Consider the following 23,637-nt stretch of genomic DNA (forward strand, 5'->3'; position numbering starts at 1 on the left):
AGATTCCTCAATCTTTGCCCATCCCCAGAAGTCGTTCTAGTTTCTAATTATTTCATTGTGTGTGGTGTGTACGTGTAAGCAATGTACACAGCTATGAACAAGATCAGCAAACAAGACGTCTTTCATACTTTGGTTCTTTGGGTAAAGTCACGCAGGTAGAAAAAATAAAATAATAAAAAATAAATCGCGACGTTTCGATCGCAACACGAGCGGTCGTCCTCAAGTGAAAACATCCAGACATTGTCGCGGCAGAAGTCACGTGAGCTACGGCACGTGACAAAGATAAGGTGACCCCCCCCCCCGCCGTGGCTCACCCCGCTCAGCTGAGCATTGTTTTAATGCGGTGGGCTCACGCGAAATTGATTTCTGTAAGACGAAGGTACTTTGAAAACCCACTGGCTACTCTCTTTTATATAAGCGCACAACTTCATCTGTGACGAACGCTGTACTTTCCATCGTTTTCATGCAGGGGGCTCTGCAAACCTACGCACCCCCTGCATGAACAGTGGAGGCGCAGGGACAGACGTTCGATCGCGTTGGAATCGATCTGCAGACGGCGGTCTTCTCGCACGGCCATCTCTGTGTCACCTCATCTCGATCCCACGATCCCAACCAGGTGAAAGTCCGCATCGAACCGAATCCCTGGCAAGACCATCTACTTAACGACGTGAGAAAATTCACACCAAATGTCGTTTTCAAATAAGTCTTCCACATGTAAAATGAGATAAGCTTTTAATGAAGAAATACAATTATCTAATTCAAAACAATACAATTCTAAGCTGTTTCATTTTAAAACTTCAAAACGGAGCATCGAGAGCTTGCATGGAGGTGTCGTTCGTGTGCAATTTTTTTCGTGACTTTCCTGGCCCAAGGCCGTAAATGGTTGTGAGGGGCGCCGCAGGCGGTCAGGCTTGCTTCAACCCTTGGTTGTGAACATCCAGACGTTAATCAGCAAGGAGCATTTCTAGTCCTCGTTCACGAACATATAAGACGTCATGAAAAATTCTAATGAGTGTTGTTGTGGGGAATGTATCTACTAGATGTGCTCTGCCTTGTAACCGAATACAAATCTGTACCAAAAATGCATTTCAAATGTGCTCTTAAAATTACCTCCTTGCTATGAAGCAGATCAGCAGACACGACATCTTTCATTTATCGATCTCTCCACGAAACAAAGGAATGTTTACCACAAACTATATCTAGCACAGCCTTCTGAGAGTGCATCATTGATTCAGTGCAAGCCACCTGTGGACTCTTATTGGTGCACAGCGTATCAAAAGCAGCCGGGCTGCTTCAACCGATAGTTTCGAACATTCAGACGTTAATCAGCAAGGAGCATTTCTAGACCCAGTAAGACAAAATCTACGTCAACACATAATACAAAATTATAATTCGTGTTGTAGAGAATGCATCTCCCCTACGTGTAACTTTTGAGTGGTATGCCTTGTAACTGATTAATGATCCGAGTGTGCTCCCTATTTCAAAGAAAAATAGTTGCTCCAGAGGAAGATGCTTCCTGAAAACACAAAAATACCCTTTGACCTGTATCACAAGAACAATGAGTCTCACCTGAGTTATCTGTACAGGTTACTTCCAAAACACACACTTTGTCCTAACATCACTTATTCAATGTTTGACCCTTATAGACAAAATGATACATGTACGAACACAATCAGACAAGCATTAATTATAAATTATTGAGTCATTTTAACAAAATTTTATTACTGCACTGAAATATACTGTATCAGGTTACATCGTATTAACAAGAATATATTTTTAAAAAAATACACACCGTCTGCTTAACAGTGTATGTACAACATACTATTGTCATTAAAAACGAGTAGGCCATTGCATGCTGGCGTCTGGGTCAAAATTTACCAAATTCTAAACATTACCTACAAACTCCACAACTGAGACGCCACATCAACCATCGCCCCCTACTGACAGGCTCTTGTCCACATGCAGGCCGGTGCAGGGCCACCACCTTGTGCCACACAGGGGCTGCTGCTACTTGGGGATGCTCTTCGAGTGTTTGAGACGAGATACGATAAATAAACTCCGAATTGCCAGAGGCGATTAAGCAAGCACCATATAAATGCAATTATTAGAACAGTGAATGCTTGGGAGCTTATTGGCTCTCGCTACTGGTTTGAGATCTACGCAACCCACAGGTCCACAAAGACTGGCCGCTCTTACCCTGCAGGTTGCACCTAGGAATTGAGTGTTCAACTTCACATTCTTGTCATTGAAGGCCTGTGACAAAGGTGCATCTATTGGAGCGACATCGTCTCTGCCTTACACATCTACCGGGTCTCCATTTGACTTTGTATTGTCTAGGAAGTCCACCCACACCTCCACTTCCACAAACTGCTGGGAGTTGCCTCGCTCTGCCTCGCAGTCAGAATTCTCCTCCTGCTTCACCTTGCCTCCATCGATGTGAAGGTCCGATTTTGGAGTTGAATCTTCATCTTCACATTTGACCTTCACTTCTGCGCTCTTCACCATCACTTCTTCACATTTCACCTTCACCTCTTCATATTTCACCTCTATACCTTTAAAAGTGTCCAAGCTGGGATTTTCTTCCAGTTCTTGATTCATGAGGGATGGGCTCATTGCAGCACTTTGACTTTCACAAGCTGATTTCAGACTCCACTCCTTGTGGATCTTCTGATGCTTGTGAGTTTTCTTGTGTTTTTGAAGATGTGGTGACTGTGAAAACACCTTCCCACACAGACTGCAATTGAAGGGTTTCTCTCCCGTGTGTGTTCTTTGGTGTACATGAAGATTTGATGAACGTGTAAACGCCTTCCCACACACACTGCACTTGAAGGGTTTCTCTCCTGTGTGTGTTCTCTGGTGTGCTACAAGAGCAGATGAATCTGAAAACGCCTTCCCACACACACTGCACTTGAAGGGTTTCTCTCCCGTGTGTCTTCTCTGGTGTCTTACAAGAGTAGGTGACTGTGCAAACGCCTTCCCACACACAGTACACTTGAAAGGTTTCTCTCCCGTGTGTGTTCTCTGGTGTGTTACAAGAGTAGATGAAAGTGTAAACGCCTTCCCACACACACTGCACTTGAAGGGTTTCTCTCCCGTGTGTGTTCTCTGGTGTACATGAAGATTTGATGAATCTGAAAATGCCTTCCCACACACATTGCACTTGAAGGGTTTCTCTCCCGTGTGTGTTCTCTGGTGTGTTACAAGAGTAGATGAAACTGAAAACGCCTTCCAACACGCACTGCACTTGAAGGGTTTCTCTCCTGTGTGAGTTCTCTGGTGCAAGGTCAAATTTCCAGTACGATCCGTGCTGTATGCACACAGGTTGCATTGTTGCCTTTTTGTACCGAGCTGCGCCGAGTGCCTTTGCTCCATTAGACAAATTCTGCAGAGGAAGCAACAGAGGAAGCGACAGCTGCAGACAGAAAAAAACGTATGTCCACACCATCTACACGTCAGTATTGATGCACAGAGGAATGCAAACACACAGTCACACGTGACTTACATGTCTATACTTATTCATATATTCATGATATAGTGAAAAAGTGTCCCAAATTCATCACAAGGGCTGTTATGGCACACAATAAGAGGGCAAATGTCATAAACGTGCCTGGAAGCCCTCGTATCTTCAAAATGAATGTTAACCCAAAACTCCGAGCACACAATTTCGGCTGTCTGGCTTCAAAAGAAATATTAATGAAAGCGAAATTCAGCTGACATAGCAAAGGGTGTTGAAAATAATACTATTTGTGTTGTGCAGAAATGCATAAATTAATGTTCAATTGCAACTTAGAGGTGTGAAGCCAGGCACAGATGTCCTTGAATGCTGGGATGGACAGTTCCGACTTCAGCTGCACGTGTGCTGTGATAACTTCCTGACTCCATTCTTACAAAGAGTTCCATAGAAAACTAAAATAAACTGTTTTGATATAACCGCCATGCTCAATATAGTTAATAGAGTTTACTGCAAATACAAACTTGACCCTGTCACACACTCAGAGGTGGAGCCAGGATTTTCAGGTAGGAGGGGCAACCCCTTCAGCAAATTAAAAATTATAGTTGTTAGTAAGTAAGGAGTTGTTAGTAAGAAGTTGTTAGTGAGTAAGGAGTTGTTAGTAAGGAGTTGTTAGTAAGTAAGGAGTTGTTAGTAAGGAGTTGTTAGTAAGTAAGGAGTTGTTACTAAGGACTTGTCCTATGCTTTTTATTCGATGCGTGTGATAGGCATCACGCTCGCTGAAGGTGTTTGCCATCAGGGAAGTCGTGTACTGAATACGCAACTGCACACAATTGTGAATTTGTGTCTGTTTGAAATGTTCAGCATACTTCCAAACATGCTACAAACTTGACATTTGTAATGTGGGTAGCTTCCAGATTGGACACAATGCACAAAGTATTAAAATATATTTTTGTATTTTAGGGGAGTGGGGGAATTGACCATGGAGTGTGTGGCGTCAACCCGCAACACAGATAATGGATTATGAAATTTGAAATTTATCCAAGACAAGAATCCAAGTCCCAGGCGAAGCCAGGTAGTGAAGCTAGTTACTAATAAACCCCAATGATCCGATCGAAATTAGGGATTTCAATCGGACCATTGGGGAAGTACGTGCCACCACACCCCCACTGGCTCCACCACTGTCACACACTGGCATGGTTCACAGGTGGTGGTGTGTCCAGACCCACGCCTGGCCACCTTCACCTGCTCAGAATTAATGCTTCCTCACTCCACCAAGTAGAGTGAACACCGCCACGCCTCCAGAGTGAACACCGCCACGTGTCTAGAGTGAACACCGCCAAGCGTCTTGAGTGAACACCGCCACGCGCCCAGAGTGAACCCCGCCACGTGTCCAGAGTGAACACCGCCACGTGTCCAGAGTTAACACCGCCACGCATCCAGAGTGAACACCGCCACGCGTCCAGAGTGAACACCTCCACGCATCCAGAGTGAACACCTCCACGCGTTTAGAGTGAACACCGCCATGCTGTTGACAAGCCCCACCTTGTTGTTATTGTTGTTGTGGGCAGGTCGCTTTTGAAAACAAGAGGAGTACAGCAGTTGAACGCGGGCGTGGCCTGGTAAAAAAATTAAATAAAAACTGTGCATATTTAAAATAAAACAAAGTAACAAAGTAGCAAGCCAGGTGAAGAGAAATTAAAACTTAAGCAAGATAGTCTTTGGTTCTTTCGGTAAAGTCACGTGGAAAAAAACTAAATAAATAAAATAATATTTTCAGTTTCATTTATTTGGTATAGCTCTGTGAGCCCTTCGGCTCTTGAATCGGGTGCAACCGCAACAAACAAAAAACAAAAACACGAACAAGAAAACATCTTGAAGTGACTATGTGACTGTGCAAATAGAAAATCCAGGAAAAAACAGCAAAATATTCCAGAAAAAGCACCGTACACCAACGCTGTGTGCAAATAGCATACGACGTTTCGATTGCAACACAAGCAATCATCATCAGATACAAATGAAAGAGAAAACAAACCTAGAAAACTTAGAAAGTACTGCAATACAACACAAAGTCGGCTAACATAACAGTCAACAACACCCCACCTGGTTGATTACGTTCTTCCAAAGATTGCTCAATTTGAGAGACAAAACACAGACACAGAGACACAGACAGAGAGAGATAACACAAAGACACACAGAGAGAGATACACACATAGGCAACGCCTCTGTGTCGAGGCCTTAAATAGCGAGAGAGGGGGGGGTAGAGAAATTAGCAAGTCATTGCAAGGCCGTAGCCATGGAGTCAACATTGGGGGGGGACCAAATTTTCCAGGGGGTCTGGGGTCCCCCCCCCCCAGAAAAAAATGTAATTTGAAAACTAATTTCCTGCCATTTCCTGCATAAAATATTTTAAAAATTCACTAACACATGGGTTGGAATTTGTTTTATTTGATACAATGTCTAATATTGTATTGTATTACATTGCTCTGTTTTTTCTTTTTTACCTTTTCTTGTTTCATAGTATGTAATGGCAGAGATTAGGGATTCATAAAGTACAACGCAATCATATAAACAGAAATCTATGCATTGTTATATGAAGACAAGTCCAGATTTTGTGGCCAAGGTTTAGCAAATTGTGGTTTTTATTAACATAGCAATTATTATTTAAAAAACATATTTTCATAGCAATATATTGGGGGGGACATTTTGAGCATATTTTATTATTGGGAGGGGGGTGTTGTTGTATATGAGCCTTTTCTAAAATTGATATTAACAATAATATTTGCGTTATATATATTTTTTTACAAACAAACAAAATAATAAATAAAACCCGTAAGCCAGGCACACTAAAAACCAGATGTCGATCATAAACAGACCATTAAAAAATAAAGAAATAATAAAACTCTCGAGGTGAGCATGTTAGCAGCTATCTGTGAAGATCTCCAGATGAACAAGAGTTTGATGTGCCCTAAGGGAGGTCACGCAGAGGGAAGCCCTCCGCAAGCCAGAAACGAGGACGCCCACGGGTTAAACCATATATATTTTTTTCCTTTGTCATTAAAACAACGGTTCAAATTTAAAATGCAATAACAAGAATAAGCTAAAGTAAGCGGTCCTTGCGCTCACTCCAATCAAGACCAGGCCACCAGATACATCAGTGAATTATTATCCAATAATTAATTCGCGATCAAATGATTTTCACCTTTAATACTTTTACTGTTAAAACAAAGCTTGGAGACAAAATACCGAGTCACATCAAAGGTTATCGAGAAGGAATGAGGTGAACGGGCAAACTTACAAAAGAGTTTAAACAATATCCCAAGCAACCCCGACCACCTTTATCACAAGGGGCCATCTGGAAAAGCCAGCTGGGTTTGATGAGGAGACACACCCCACCCCACACATGGCAACCAGTCAAACAAAGTTTTAAAGAAAATTGCAATATAATATTAATAATAACGTGTTAACCTTAAACGATATTCCATTATAGAACCTTACAGAACCAAGGGATATGGATTCCAACAATCTGGAAACGGACCTCTTAAACTCAGGATGAAAATTATTTTTCTTTCTAATAACTCCATCATATCAATGCGAACCTCGGTAACCCGAGAGGGGTGTCGGGAGGACGTAGTTACAAACACGAGTCTTGGCGAACATGGGACCAAATGATATTTGAGAAATATAAAGTCGAAAGTATAAAGAGATAGGTACTCCCGACCACCTTTGTCTCTCCCGAAGAGCGCGAGAGAGGAATTTCACGCCAGGGCAAACAGATCGTTATCGCAGGAGCCATCTGTACAACCACACGAACTCACACACACAGACCCCGCCCCCCCCCTTTTCCACTGCGCAGAGATAATTGTCTTTGAATATAACGGTCAGCCGCATTTTCAAAAGTCAGTGAAGTTAAGTCAAGAGTCAAGACAGATCAGCGAGTCAAGACGTCCACAGGACGAGCAGTCGCATGGAGCGGCTGGCTCCGAGCCTCGCTGAGTAGCGATGATCGCTGAGTGGCGATGTATCAACAAAAGTGAGCCATACAGCAGTGGAGGAAACCTGCTGTCAGCGAACCAGCACGGGCGCGTTCGCGCACTTCAACAGAGAGAGCACGTGCGACTCAACTCACTCAACTGAAGAAAAAGCTTGGCCAGCCGCCAACAAAGTATCAGCGAATCAGCGCTGAGAGCGCTCGAGCATCTCCACGAGGAAAGCACGTGCAACGTGGCTCAACCAGCAGCGGAAAAGCACGAGCAGCCGCCAACAACTTCAGCAAACCAGTGACCAAGCGCGTGCGACTTGAGTTATACAGCAGTGGAAGAAACCTGCTGTCAGAGAGCCGCCAACAACCTCAACAAAGAGAGCGCGTGCGACTCGGCTCACTCAGCAGAAGAAAAACTTGACCTGTCGCCCGCGAGTGCAGCGTCAGATACTACAGCAGCGGAAAGAGCGCGCACCGGCGCAGCTCATCCAGCAGTGGAGGAAACTGCTGTCAGCGAATCAGCACGGGCGCGTTCGCGCATCTTCAAGGAGAAAGAGCGCGGCCAGCAACGCCAAGCAAGAGCGTGCAGCAGCTCAGCCAGCAGTGGAGAGAAACTGCTGTCAGCGAATCAGCACGGGCGCGTTCGCGCATCTTCAAGGAGAGGGAGCGCGCGCCACCAGCGTGCCATCAGCACCAGCATTAGCACCAGCGCGTGCCAACAGCGCGCCACCAGCGTGCCACCAGCACCAGCGCGTGCCAACAGCGTGCCACCAGCGTGCTACAGCGCGCAACTTCGCGTCACCAGGGCTGAGAGGGCAGCGGCCCCGCACTCAACACCCATCGGCGCGACGACGGCGAGCGTCGTGCTGACTCATCCAGCCAGCGGTGGACAGAAACTGGCAGTCGTTCGTATGCCCCTCCCCCACACTCCCTCCTCACTCCCCCACCGCTACACAACGAACAAACATTTTTTTTGACAAGGAAATCAACCTAGGCGTTTGCCCAACGCAAGAAATCAACAACCCTCCCATTAAACATACAAGACTCATGATAACTGCGTCAACTATTAGCTGATAACGAAAAACATCGCCACCCATTGAGTTACGTTGATGAGGCAATCAGAATTATTTCAGTCGAACGCTTTAATTGCATAATCGTTGATGAATTAATGAACGAACATCGCCGTGGTACTGTGCTGACGATTTCAAGCATTATAATTTCGCATATCAGAATGTGTTAAGGATTGGATACGAATCAAAGACCGAGTGCCGTGTTGTGTAACAATTCAAGTATACGAGTTTGCATATTATAAAGTTAAGGTTTGATAGAATAGTTTGCATGTTTTTAATCTCTCTCTCAACAACCGATCGATTGCGCTACGCGTCGGGAATTAACCACAGGTGCCGCTATCGAGGAGAAACAACGCAATCGTGATGGTATCATGTTAACGCTGTGTTGAAATTCCAAAATCCCGAGATTGAGTTTTCATATTATCCAAAAATTAAAGTTAGCTAGAAATAAAATTGATTAAAGCAGAAGGTTTGTGTGTGATTCTTCCTGAAATTCTGAATAATATTGTTCTGTGTATGAGATCTGAATTCTGGGGACCTATCATAAGCACACTATCACCACACATAATCCATAACACACATAATTCGTAATGTTCAATCGAGAGTAATCGTATCCTTATCGATAATACGGAATTAAAGAGCAGAGTCGAATCGACTCTCTCTCATTCACGCTCACAACGCCTGCGTCACTGCATACGATTAATTGCGTCATTCCAATTCATAACACAATCCTAGTCACCGAGGCTCGACCTGATAATCCATAACGACCTGCATTATCCGAACCACGCCCACTCGCATAAATTAATACGATTATGTCTCAAATCAGCATAATTTATGCGCATAATTACAATAATTAACATAATTTCGGATAATTTATGCATAATTCAACTTTCAATTAATTTTCATTATTTTCATCAATTTTCATAAAACATATATACAACAGTGTGTGTCGCCCAATATATATTATAATTATTATAATATATTACAATTACGGCCTTGTGCCAATGAGAGATTGGAGCTTTGGTGACTGCAGTAAATAATAACAGGACACAGAGAGAAAGCACACTTAATCAAACAAACTGAGTAAAATTTGGAAATGTAATGCAATGCAACACAGAGAGTCGGTCAACACAAAATTAACGCATAGCCTGGTCGATTACATTCTTACAAAGATTGCTCAACTAAGCAAGAGAATTGAAGCAAACGCGATCAGGCGAGGGCAGGAGGCAAGGCCCCGTGTGGCTAGGCCCCGTGCTGTAAAGTTCCAACCTGGACATCGCTTCCATGCTCGCTGCTACTCAATTGACATCCCTACGAGGCGAGGCTCTACCTCGGTAAACAACAACCACCACCACAACAACCACCACAACAACCACAACCACCACAACAACCACAACAACCACCACAACCACCACCATCACAACCACCACCACCACCACCACCACAATCACCACCACAACCACCAAAACAACAACCACCACAACAAAAACCACCACAACAACCACCACAACAACCACCACAACAACCACAACAACAACCACAACAACCACCACAACAACCACCACAACAACCACCACAACAACCACCACAACCGCGATGAGAATTTCTCACCTCGGATTTCAGTTCACGCACGAAGCGGCAGCTTCAGGTTTCCTCGTGACGTCACGCGGCACCAGGTGACGTGACGTCACTTCCGGGGTACAAGACACTCTCCTCCCACACTGAGCGGACGGCTTTAACGGACACATTATGTTAATGAGCGTGCAGTCACCGGGCGTAGCTTTGCCCAAATAAGGATTGGCACCGGAACAGAAATCGGCAGCGGCCGAACGGAGGTGACGTAACGCTCAAGAGAGCGGTTGTCGGGTGTGGCTGACATGACGTCACTAGCTAGGCCTACCGCCCCCTCGCGTTTGATGCCGATGAGGTCATGCTGAGCGGTGACAGAAGGGGAGCGGCAGTGACGTGAGAGCGCTGCGCTCTCGACCAGCCGGGTTCCTTTCCCGCTCGTGGCCAACACCGCCAGTGACGATTTTCTGAACCGGTCCTGAGCCTCCCCTACGTCGACTCGGCCTCAAACGAGTACCTGGCGCGGTGTGTAAACATCGCCACTAGGGAGACAAAGGCGGCCCGGCGTGGTGCTGGCCACCCACCCCCTCATGTGCCGTCCCACCCTTAATAGGTGCTCGCTAACAGCACTTGCCCCTACATTCTGTCCAGGCTATATGGGGGATCTTTGTCTTTGTGTTAGGTGCTCACTAACTGCACTTGCCCCAACATTCTGTCCAAGCTGTACGGGGGATCTTTGTCTTTGTGTGTTGGGAGCAAGTTTGAGTGGCGTGTAGCCGTGGGAGCTGAACGGGCGCCTGCTGCTACTGACAGTCGTTGACTACGGTTGGACAGACGCTGATAGACAGACACAGACAAGACAGGTGGACAGACACAAACAAGAGGAACACAGAGACAGAGAAAGATAGAAAGAGAGACACAGGCAGAGAGAGACACAGAGGGAAACAGAGACACAGACGGACAGAGAGATGTTGAACAAACTTAACTCGCTCCATTGAAAGAGATTCCTCAATCTTTGCCCATCCCCGGAAGTCGTTCTAGTTTCTATATAGTTCATTGTGTGTGGTGTGTATGTGTAAGCAATGTGAGATATCGATGTACACAGATATGAACAAGATCAGCAGACAAGACGTCTTTCATACTCATTGGTTCTTTCGGTAAAGTCACGTAGGTAGAAAAAATAAAATAAATAAATCACGTTTCGATCGAAAAACGAGCGGTCGTCCTCAGGTGAAAACATCCAGACATTGTCGCGGCAGAAGTCACGTGAGCTACGGCACGTGACAAAGATAAGGTGACCCCCCCCCCCCGTCCCCACACCGTGGCTCGCCCCGCTCAGCTGAGCATCGTTTTAATGCGGTGGGCTCACGCGAAATTGATTTCTGTAAGACGAAGGTACTTTGAAAACCCACTGGCTAAACTCTTTTATATAAGCGCTCAAATGTATCTGTGATGAACGCTGAACTTTCCATCGTTTTCATGCAAGGGGCTCTGCATATCTACGCACCCCCTGCATGAACGACGGAGGCGAAGGGACAGACGTTCGATCGCGTTGAAATCGATCTGTAGACGCCGGTCTTCTCGCACGGCCAGCTCTGTGTCGCCTCATCTCGAGCCCGCGATCCCAACCAGGTGAAAGTCCGCATCGAACCGAACCCCGGCAAGGCCATCTACTTAACGACGAGAGAAAATTCATACCAAATGTCGTTTTCATATAAGTCTTCCAGAAGTATAATGAGATAAGATTTTAATGAGGAAATACAATTATCGAATTCAAAACAATCAAATTAAAACTGTTTCATTTTAAAACTTCAAAACGGAGCATCGGGAGCTTGCGTGGAGGCGTCGTTCGTGTGCAATTTTTTTCGTGACTTTCCTGGCCCTAGGCTGTAAATGGTTGAGGGGCACCGCAGGCGGTCAGGCTTGCTTCAACCCTTGGTTGTGAACATCCAGACGTTAATCAGCAAGGAGCATTTCTTGTCCTAGTTCACCAACATATAAGACGTCATGCAAAATTCTCATGAGTGTTGTTGTGGAGAATGTATCTACTAGATGTGCGCTGCCTTGTAACCGAATACAAATCTGTACCAAAAATGCATTTCAAATGTAGTCTCTTAAATTACTTCCTTGGTATGACGCAGATCAGCAGACACGACATCTTTCATTTATCGATCTCTCCACGAAACAAAGGAATGTTTTACACAAACTATAACTAGCACAGCCTTATGGGAGTGCATTACTGATTCAGTGCAAGCCACCTGTGGACCCTTATTGGTGTACAGCGTCTCAAGAGCAGCCGGGATGCTTCAACCGATAGTTATGGACATCCAGACGTTAATCAGCAAGGACCATTTCTCGTCCTTATTCGACAAAATCTACGTCAACACGTAAAACAAAATTATAATTAGTGTTGTAGAGAATGTTTCTCCTCTACATGTAACTTTTGAGTCGTATGCCTTGTAGCTGATGAATGATCCGAGTGTGCTCCCTATTTCAAAGACAATGAGTTGCTCCAGAGGGAGATGCTTCCTGAAAACACAAAAAAACCCCTTTGCCCTGTATCACAAGAACAATGAGTCGCACCTGAGTTACCTGTACAGGTTACTTCCAAAACACACACTTTGTCCTAACATCACTTATTCAATGTTTGACCCTTATAGACAAAATCAGACAAGTATTCATTCTAAATTATTGAGTAATTTTAACGAAATTGTATTACTGCACTGAAATATGCTGCATCAGGTTACATCGTATTTTTAAAAATACGCACCGTCTGCTTAACAGTGTATGTACAACATACTCTTGCGCCATTCAAAACGAGTAGGCCATTGCATGCTGGCGTCTGGGTCAAAATGTATCAAATTCTAAACATTACCTACAAACTCCACAAATAAGATGCCACATCAACCATCGCCCCCTACTGACAGGCTCTTGTCCACATGCAGGCCGGTGCAGGGCCACCACCTTGTGCCACACAGGAGCAGCTGCTACTTGGGGGTGCTCTTCGAGTGTTTGAAACGAGATACGACACAAAACTCCGAATTGCCAGCGTCGATTAAGCAAGCACGATATAAATGGAATTATTAGAACCTAGTGAATGCTTGGGAGATTATTGGCTCTCGCTTCTAGTTAGAGATCTACCCAACCCACAGGTCCACAAAGACTGGCCGCTCTTACCCTGCAGGTTGCACCTAGGAATTGAGCGTTCAACTTCACATTCTTGTCATTAAAGGCCTGTGACAAAGGTGCATCTATTGGAGCGACATCGTCTCAAGCTTACACATCTAACGGGTCTCCATTTGACTTTGTATTGTTTTGGAGGAAGTCCACCCACACCTCCACTTCCACAAACTGCTGGGAGTTGCCTCGCTCTGCCTCACAGTCAGAACTCTCCTCCTGCTTCACGTTGCCTCCATCGATGCGAAGGTCCGGTTTTGGAGTTGAATCTTCATCTTCACATTTTACCCTCACTTCTTCACATTTCACCATCACCTCTTCATATTTCACCTCGATACCTTTAAAAGTGTCCAAGCTGGGATTTTCTTCCAGTTCTTGTTTCATGAGGGATGGGCTCATTGCGGCACTTTGACTTTCACAAACTGATTTCAGACTCCACTCCTTGTGGATCTTCCGATGCTTGTGTGTTCTCTGGTGTCTTTGACGATTTGATGAAAGTGCAAACGCCTTCCCACACACACTGCATTTGAAGGGTTTCTCTCCTATGCGAGTTCTCTGGTGTGTTACAAGAGTAGATGATTGTGCAAACGCCTTCCCACACACATTGCACTTGAAGGGTTTATCTCCCGTGTGTGTTCTCTGGTGTTTTACAAGACCAGATGAATGTGCAAGCGCCTTCCCACACACACTGTCCTTGAAGGGTTTCTCTCCTGTGTGAGTGCTCTGGTGTATTACAAGAGTAGTTGAACGTGCAAACGCCTTCCCACACACACTGCACTTGAAGGGTTTCTCTCCTGTGTGAGTTCTCTGGTGTATTACAAGAGTAGATGATTGTGCAAACGCCTTCCCACACACATTGCACTTGAAGGGTTTATCTCCCGTGTGTGTTCTCTGGTGTTTTACAAGACCAGATGAATGTGCAAGCGCCTTCCCAAACACACTGCACTTGAAGGGTTTCTCTCCTGTGTGAGTCCTCTGGTGTGTTACAAGAGTAGTTGAACGTGCAAACGCCTTCCCACACACACTGCACTTGAAGGGTTTATCTCCCGTGTGTGTTCTCTGGTGTTTTACAAGAGCAGATGAATCTGAAAACGCCGTCCCACACACACTGCACTTAAAGGCTTTCTCTCCCGTGTGTGTTCTCTGGTGTTTTACAAGACCAGATGAATGTGCAAGCGCCTTCCCACACACACTGCACTTGAAGGGTTTCTCTCCTGTGTGAGTCCTCTGGTGTGTTACAAGAGTAGTTGAACGTGCAAACGCCTTCCCACACACACTGCACTTGAAGGGTTTATCTCCCGTGTGTGTTCTCTGGTGTATTACAAGAGCAGATGAATCTGAAAACGCCGTCCCACACACACTGCACTTGAAGGCTTTCTCTCCCGTGTGTGTTCTCTGGTGTTTTACAAGAACAGATAAATGTGCAAACGCCTTCCCACACACACTGCACTTGAAGGGTTTCTCTCCTGTGTGAGTGCTCTGGTGTGTTACAAGAACAGATGAATGTGCAAACGCCTTCCCACACACACTGCACTTGAAGGGTTTCTCTCCTGTGTGTGTTCTCTGGTGTACATGAAGATGCGTTAACTGTGCAAACGCCTTCCCACACACATTGCACTTGAAGGGTTTATCTCCCGTGTGTGTTCTCTGGTGTTTTACAAGAGCAGATGAATGTGCAAGCGTCTTCCCACACACACTGCACTTGAAGGGTTTCTCTCCCGTGTGTGTTCTCTGGTGTTTTACAAGAGTAGATGAATGTGCAAACGACTTCCCACACACACTGCACTTGAAGGGTTTCTCTCCTGTGTGAGTTCTCTGGTGCCGTGTCAAATGGTCAGGACGATCTGTGCTGTATGCACACCGAGCGCATTGTTGCCTTTTTGCACCGAGCCGCGCCGAGTGCCTTTGCCCCATCAGACAAATTCTGCAGAGGAAGCGACAGCTGCAGACAGAAAAAAGAATATCCACACCATCTACACGTCAGTATCGATGCACAGAGGAATGCAAATATACAGGTACACGTGACTTACATGTCTTTACCTATTCATATATTCATGATATAGTGAAAAGTGTCCCAAATTCATCACACGGGCTGTTATGGCACACAATGAGAGGGAAAATGGTTTTAAACGTACCTAGAAGCCCTAGTATCTTCAAAATGAATGTTAACCCAGAACTCCGAGCACACAATTTCGGCTGTCTGGCTTCAAAAGGAATATTAATGAAAGCGAAATTCAGCTGACATAGCAAAGGGTGTTGAAAATAATACTATTTGTGTTGTGCAGAAATCATAAATGAATGTTAAATCGCAACTTAGAGGTGTGAAGCCAGGCACAGATGTCCTTGAATGCTGGGATGGACAGTTCCGACTTCAGCTGCACGTGTGCTGTGATAACTTCCTGACTCCATTCTTACAAAGAGTTCCATAGAAAACTAAAATAAACTGTTTTGATATAACCGCCGTGCTCAATATAGTTAATAGAGTTTACTGCAAATACAAACTTGACCCTGTCACACACTCAGAGGTGGAGCCAGGATTTTCAGGTAGGAGGGGCAACCCCTTCAGCAAATTAAAAATGATAGTTGTTAGTAAGTAAGGAGTTGTTAGTAAGAAGTTGTTAGTGAGTAAGGAGTTGTTAGTAAGGAGTTGTTAGTAAGTAAGGAGTTGTTAGTAAGTAAGGAGTTGTTACTAAGGACTTGTCCTATGCTTTTTATTCGATGCGTGTGATAGGCATCACGCTCGCTGAAGGTGTTTGCCATCAGGGAAGTCGTGTACTGAATACGCAACTGCACACAACTGTGAATTTGTGTCTGTTTGAAATGTTCAGCATACTTCCAAACATGCTACAAACTTGACATTTGTAATGTGGGTAGCTTCCAGATTGGACACAATGCACAAAGTATTAAAATATATTTTTGTATTTTAGGGGAGTGGGGGAATTGACCATGGAGTGTGTGGCGTCAACCCGCAACACAGATAAGGGATTATGAAATTTGAAATTTATCCAAGACAAGAATCCAAGTCCCAGGCGAAGCCAGGTAGTGAAGCTAGTTACTAATAAACCCCAATGATCCGATCGAAATTAGGGATTTCAATCGGACCATTGGGGAAGTACGTGCCACCACACCCCCACTGGCTCCACCACTGTCACACACTGGCATGGTTCACAGGTGGTGGTGTGTCCAGACCCACGCCTGGCCACCTTCACCTGCTCAGAATTAATGCTTCCTCACTCCACCAAGTAGAGTGAACACCGCCACGCCTCCAGAGTGAACACCGCCACGTGTCTAGAGTGAACACCGCCAAGCGTCTTGAGTGAACACCGTAACGCGTCCAGAGTGAACCCCGCCACGTGTCCAGAGTGAACACTGCCACGTGTCCAGAGTTAACACCGCCACGCATCCAGAGTGAACACCGCCACGCGTCCAGAGTGAACACCTCCACGCATCCAGAGTGAACACCTCCACGCGTTTAGAGTGAACACCGCCATGCTGTTGACAAGCCCCACCTTGTTGTTATTGTTGTTGTGGGCAGGTCGCTTTTGAAAACAAGAGGAGTACAGCAGTTGAACGCGGGCGTGGCCTGGTAAAAAAATTAAATAAAAACTGTGCATATTTAAAATAAAACAAAGTAACAAAGTAGCAAGCCAGGTGAAGAGAAATTAAAACTTAAGCAAGATAGTCTTTGGTTCTTTCGGTAAAGTCACGTGGGGAAAAAATAAATAAATAAAATAATATTTTCAGTTTCATTTATTTGGTATAGCTCTGTGAGCCCTTCGGCTCTTGAATCGGGTGCAACCGCAACAAACAAAAAACAAAAACACGAACAAGAAAACATCTTGAAGTGACTATGTGACTGTGCAAATAGAAAATCCAGGAAAAAACAGCAAAATATTCCAGAAAAAGCACCGTACACCAACGCTGTGTGCAAATAGCATACGACGTTTCGATTGCAACACAAGCAATCATCATCAGGTACAAATGAAAGAGAAAACAAACCTAGAAAACTTAGAAAGTACTGCAATACAACACAAAGTCGGCTAACATAACAGTCAACAACACCCCACCTGGTTGATTACGTTCTTCCAAAGATTGCTCAATTTGAGAGACAAAACACAGACACAGAGACACAGACAGAGAGAGATAACACAAAGACACACAGAGAGAGATACACACATAGGCAACGCCTCTGTGTCGAGGCCTTAAATAGCGAGAGAGGGGGGGGTAGAGAAATTAGCAAGTCATTGCAAGGCCGTAGCCATGGAGTCAACATTGGGGGGGGACCAAATTTTCCAGGGGGTCTGGGGTCCCCCCCCCCCAGAAAAAAATGTAATTTGAAAACTAATTTCCTGCCATTTCCTGCATAAAATATTTTAAAAATTCACTAACACATGGGTTGGAATTTGTTTTATTTGATACAATGTCTAATATTGTATTGTATTACATTGCTCTGTTTTTTCTTTTTTACCTTTTCTTGTTTCATAGTATGTAATGGCAGAGATTAGGGATTCATAAAGTACAACGCAATCATATAAACAGAAATCTATGCATTGTTATATGAAGACAAGTCCAGATTTTGTTGCCAAGGTTTAGCAAATTGTGGTTTTTATTAACATAGCAATTATTATTTAAAAAATATATTTTCATAGCAATATATTGGGGGGGACATTTTGAGCATATTTTATTATTGGGAGGGGGGTGTTGTTGTATATGAGCCTTTTCTAAAATTGATATTAACAATAATATTTGCGTTATATATATTTTTTTACAAACAAACAAAATAATCAATAAAACCCGTAAGCCAGGCACACTAAAAACCAGATGTCGATCATAAACAGACCATTAAAAAATAAAGAAATAATAAAACTCTCGAGGTGAGCATGTTAGCAGCTATCTGTGAAGATCTCCAGATGAACAAGAGTTTGATGTGCCCTAAGGGAGGTCACGCAGAGGGAAGCCCTCCGCAAGCCAGAAACGAGGACGCCCACGGGTTAAACCATATATATTTTTTTCCTTTGTCATTAAAACAACGGTTCAAATTTAAAATGCAATAACAAGAATAAGCTAAAGTAAGCGGTCCTTGCGCTCACTCCAATCAAGACCAGGCCACCAGATACATCAGTGAATTATTATCCAATAATTAATTCGCGATCAAATGATTTTCACCTTTAATACTTTTACTGTTAAAACAAAGCTTGGAGACAAAATACCGAGTCACATCAAAGGTTATCGAGAAGGAATGAGGTGAACGGGCAAACTTACAAAAGAGTTTAAACAATATCCCAAGCAACCCCGACCACCTTTATCACAAGGGGCCATCTGGAAAAGCCAGCTGGGTTTGATGAGGAGACACACCCCACCCCACACATGGCAACCAGGCAAACAAAGTTTTAAAGAAAATTGCAATATAATATTAATAATAACGTGTTAACCTTAAACGATATTCCATTATAGAACCTTACAGAACCAAGGGATATGGATTCCAACAATCTGGAAACGGACCTCTTAAACTCAGGATGAAAATTATTTTTCTTTCTAATAACTCCATCATATCAATGCGAACCTCGGTAACCCGAGAGGGGTGTCGGGAGGACGTAGTTACAAACACGAGTCTTGGCGAACATGGGACCAAATGATATTTGAGAAATATCAAGTCGAAAGTATAAAGAGATAGGTACTCCCGACCACCTTTGTCTCTCCCGAAGAGCGCGAGAGAGGAATTTCACGCCAGGGCAAACAGATCGTTATCGCAGGAGCCATCTGTACAACCACACGAACTCACACACACAGACCCCGCCCCCCCCTTTTCCACTGCGCAGAGATAATTGTCTTTGAATATAACGGTCAGCCGCATTTTCAAAAGTCAGTGAAGTTAAGTCAAGAGTCAAGACAGATCAGCGAGTCAAGACGTCCACAGGACGAGCAGTCGCATGGAGCGGCTGGCTCCGAGCCTCGCTGAGTAGCGATGATCGCTGAGTGGCGATGTATCAACAAAAGTGAGCCATACAGCAGTGGAGGAAACCTGCTGTCAGCGAACCAGCACGGGCGCGTTCGCGCACTTCAACAGAGAGAGCACGTGCGACTCAACTCACTCAACTGAAGAAAAAGCTTGGCCAGCCGCCAACAAAGTATCAGCGAATCAGCGCTGAGAGCGCTCGAGCATCTCCACGAGGAAAGCACGTGCAACGTGGCTCAACCAGCAGCGGAAAAGCACGAGCAGCCGCCAACAACTTCAGCAAACCAGTGACCAAGCGCGTGCGACTTGAGTTATACAGCAGTGGAGGAAACCTGCTGTCAGAGAGCCGCCAACAACCTCAACAAAGAGAGCGCGTGCGACTCGGCTCACTCAGCAGAAGAAAAACTTGACCTGTCGCCCGCGAGCGCAGCGTCAGATACTACAGCAGGGGAAAGAGCGCGCACCGGCGCAGCTCATCCAGCAGTGGAGGAAACTGCTGTCAGCGAATCAGCACGGGCGCGTTCGCGCATCTTCAAGGAGAAAGAGCGCGGCCAGCAACGCCAAGCAAGAGCGTGCAGCAGCTCAGCCAGCAGTGGAGAGAAACTGCTATCAGCGAACCAGCACGGGCGCGTTCGCGCATCTTCAAGGAGAGGGAGCGCGCGCCACCAGCGTGCCATCAGCACCAGCATTAGCACCAGCGCGTGCCAACAGCGCGCCACCAGCGTGCCACCAGCACCAGCGCGTGCCAACAGCGTGCCACCAGCGTGCTACAGCGCGCAACTTCGCGTCACCAGGGCTGAGAGGGCAGCGGCCCCGCACTCAACACCCATCGGCGCGACGACGGCGAGCGTCGTGCTGACTCATCCAGCCAGCGGTGGACAGAAACTGGCAGTCGTTCGTATGCCCCTCCCCCACACTCCCTCCTCACTCCCCCACCGCTACACAACGAACAAACATTTTTTTTTGACAAGGAAATCAACCTAGGCGTTTGCTCAACGCAAGAAATCAACAACCCTCCCATTAAACATACAAGACTCATGATAACTGCGTCAACTATTAGCTGATAACGAAAAACATCGCCACCCATTGAGTTACGTTGATGAGGCAATCAGAATTATTTCAGTCGAACGCTTTAATTGCATAATCGTTGATGAATTAATGAACGAACATCGCCGTGGTACTGTGCTGACGATTTCAAGCATTATAATTTCGCATATCAGAATGTGTTAAGGATTGGATACGAATCAAAGACCGAGTGCCGTGTTGTGTAACAATTCAAGTATACGAGTTTGCATATTATAAAGTTAAGGTTTGATAGAATAGTTTGCATGTTTTTAATCTCTCTCTCAACAACCGATCGATTGCGCTACGCGTCGGGAATTAACCACAGGTGCCGCTATCGAGGAGAAACAACGCAATCGTGATGGTATCATGTTAACGCTGTGTTGAAATTCCAAAATCCCGAGATTGAGTTTTCATATTATCCAAAAATTAAAGTTAGCTAGAAATAAAATTGATTAAAGCAGAAGGTTTGTGTGTGATTCTTCCTGAAATTCTGAATAATATTGTTCTGTGTATGAGATCTGAATTCTGGGGACCTATCATAAGCACACTATCACCACACATAATCCATAACACACATAATTCGTAATGTTCAATCGAGAGTAATCGTATCCTTATCGATAATACGGAATTAAAGAGCAGAGTCGAATCGACTCTCTCTCTCATTCACGCTCACAACGCCTGCGTCACTGCATACGATTAATTGCGTCATTCCAATTCATAACACAATCCTAGTCACCGAGGCTCGACCTGATAATCCATAACGACCTGCATTATCCGAACCACGCCCACTCGCATAAATTAATACGATTATGTCTCAAATCAGCATAATTTATGCGCATAATTACACTAATTAACATAATTTCGGATAATTTATGCAAAATTCAACTTTCAATTAATTTTCATTATTTTCATCAATTTTCATAAAACATATATACAACAGTGTGTGTCGCCCAATATATATTATAATTATTATAATATATTACAATTACGGCCTTGTGCCAATGAGAGATTGGAGCTTTGGTGACTGCAGTAAATAATAACAGGACACAGAGAGAAAGCACACTTAATCAAACAAACTGAGTAAAATTTGGAAATGTAATGCAATGCAACACAGAGAGTCGGTCAACACAAAATTAACGCATAGCCTGGTCGATTACATTCTTACAAAGATTGCTCAACTAAGCAAGAAAATTGAAGCAAACGCGATCAGGCGAGGGCAGGAGGCAAGGCCCCGTGTGGCTAGGCCCCGTGCTGTAAAGTTCCAACCTGGACATCGCTTCCATGCTCGCTGCTACTCAATTGACATCCCTACGAGGCGAGGCTCTACCTCGGTAAACAACAACCACCACCACAACAACCACCACAACAACCACAACCACAACAACAACCACAACAACCACCACAACCACCACCATCACAACCACCACCACCACCACAATCACCACCACAACCACCACAACAACCACAACAACCACCACAACAAAAACCACCACAACAACCACCACAACAACCACCACAACAACCACCACAACAACAACCACAACAACCACCACAACAACCACCACAACAACCACCACAACCGCGATGAGAATTTCTCACCTCGGATTTCAGTTCACGCACGAAGCGGCAGCTTCAGGTTTCCTCGTGACGTCACGCGGCACCAGGTGACGTGACGTCACTTCCGGGGTACAAGATACTCTCCTCCCACACTGAGCGGACGGCTTTAACGGACACATTATGTTAATGAGCGTGCAGTCACCGGGCGTAGCTTTGCCCAAATAAGGATTGGCACCGGAACAGAAATCGGCAGCGGCCGAACGGAGGTGACGTAACGCTCAAGAGAGCGGTTGTCGGGTGTGGCTGACATGACGTCACTAGCTAGGCCTACCGCCCCCTCGCGTTTGATGCCGATGAGGTCATGCTGAGCGGTGACAGAAGGGGAGCGGCAGTGACGTGAGAGCGCTGCGCTCTCGACCAGCCGAGTTCCTTTCCCGCTCGTGGCCAACACCGCCAGTGACGATTTTCTGAACCGGTCCTGAGCCTCCCCTACGTCGACTCGGCCTCAAACGAGTACCTGGCGCGGTGTGTAAACATCGCCACTAGGGAGACAAAGGCGGCCCGGCGTGGTGCTGGCCACCCACCCCCTCATGTGCCGTCCCACCCTTAATAGGTGCTCGCTAACAGCACTTGCCCCTACATTCTGTCCAGGCTATATGGGGGATCTTTGTCTTTGTGTTAGGTGCTCACTAACTGCACTTGCCCCAACATTCTGTCCAAGCTGTACGGGGGATCTTTGTCTTTGTGTGTTGGGAGCAAGTTTGAGTGGCGTGTAGCCGTGGGAGCTGAACGGGCGCCTGCTGCTACTGACAGTCGTTGACTACGGTTGGACAGACGCTGATAGACAGACACAGACAAGACAGGTGGACAGACACAAACAAGAGGAACACAGAGACAGAGAAAGATAGAAAGAGAGACACAGGCAGAGAGAGACACAGAGGGAAACAGAGACACAGACGGACAGAGAGATGTTGAACAAACTTAACTCGCTCCATTGAAAGAGATTCCTCAATCTTTGCCCATCCCCGGAAGTCGTTCTAGTTTTTATATAGTTCATTGTGTGTGGTGTGTATGTGTAAGCAATGTGAGATATCGATGTACACAGATATGAACAAGATCAGCAGACAAGACGTCTTTCATACTCATTGGTTCTTTCGGTAAAGTCACGTAGGTAGAAAAAATAAAAATAAAAAATCACGACGTTTCGATCGAAAAACGAGCGGTCGTCCTCAGGTGAAAACATCCAGACATTGTCGCGGCAGAAGTCACGTGAGCTACGGCACGTGACAAAGATAAGGTGACCCCCCCCCGTCCCCACACCGTGGCTCGCCCCGCTCAGCAGAGCATCGTTTTACTGCGGTGGGCTCACGCGAAATTGATTTCTGTAAGACGAAGGTACTTTGAAAACCCACTGGCTAAACTCTTTTATATAAGCGCTCAAATGTATCTGTGATGAACGCTGAACTTTCCATCGTTTTCATGCAAGGGACGCTGCAAACCTACGCACCCCCTGCATGAACGACGGAGGCGCAGGGACAGACGTTCGATCGCGTTGAAATCGATCTGCAGACGGCGGTCTTCTCGCACGGCCAGCTCTGTGTCGCCTCATCTCGAGCCCGCGATCCCAACCAGGTGAAAGTCCGCATCGAACCGAACCCCGGCAAGGCCATCTACTTAACGACGAGAGAAAATTCATACCAAATGTCGTTTTCAAATAAGTCTTCCAGAAGTAAAATGAGATAAGATTTTAATGAGGATAATACAATTATCGAATTCAAAACAATGAAATTAAAACTGTTTCATTTTAAAA

The 23,637-nt window shown here is 45.3% G+C and overlaps 2 protein-coding genes across 2 annotated transcripts in view; both read right to left on the reverse strand.

Moving 5' to 3' along the window:
• The window catches only part of LOC116957250 (uncharacterized), a 116,815-nt gene that overhangs the window by 87,334 nt on the left and 5,844 nt on the right, over nt 1–23,637 (reverse strand). The gene's annotated exons all lie outside the window — the stretch shown is intronic.
• On the reverse strand, nt 716–15,192 carry LOC142906799 (uncharacterized). Its single transcript, XM_076055347.1, has 5 exons — nt 13,352–15,192; nt 10,381–10,436; nt 10,115–10,145; nt 4,997–5,070; nt 716–3,412 (listed from the first exon to the last, which is right to left on the reverse strand). The coding sequence occupies exons 1-5, from the start codon at nt 15,161–15,163 to the stop codon at nt 2,296–2,298; spliced, it is 3,090 nt and encodes a 1,029-aa protein (XP_075911462.1). The 5' UTR covers nt 15,164–15,192; the 3' UTR covers nt 716–2,295.

The sequence above is a fragment of the Petromyzon marinus genome, chromosome 71, assembly GCF_048934315.1.
Source record: "Petromyzon marinus isolate PM22_M1 ecotype Great Lakes invasive population chromosome 71, UKy_Petmar_22M1.pri1.0, whole genome shotgun sequence".
In the NCBI taxonomy this organism is placed as follows: domain Eukaryota; kingdom Metazoa; phylum Chordata; class Hyperoartia; order Petromyzontiformes; family Petromyzontidae; genus Petromyzon; species Petromyzon marinus.

Coding starts and splice junctions, on each gene's coding strand:
- LOC142906799 (XM_076055347.1), bottom strand. CDS start 15,163: ATGGGGCAAAGGCACTCGGCGCGGCTCGGTGCAAAAAGGCAACAATGC. Junction 10,146..10,380: donor GGCCTAGCTAGTGACGTCAT/GTCAGCCACACC, acceptor GGAAACCTGAAG/CTGCCGCTTCGTGCGTGAAC. Junction 5,071..10,114: donor TGCGTGAACTGAAATCCGAG/GTGAGAAATTCT, acceptor TTTTTTTACCAG/GCCACGCCCGCGTTCAACTG.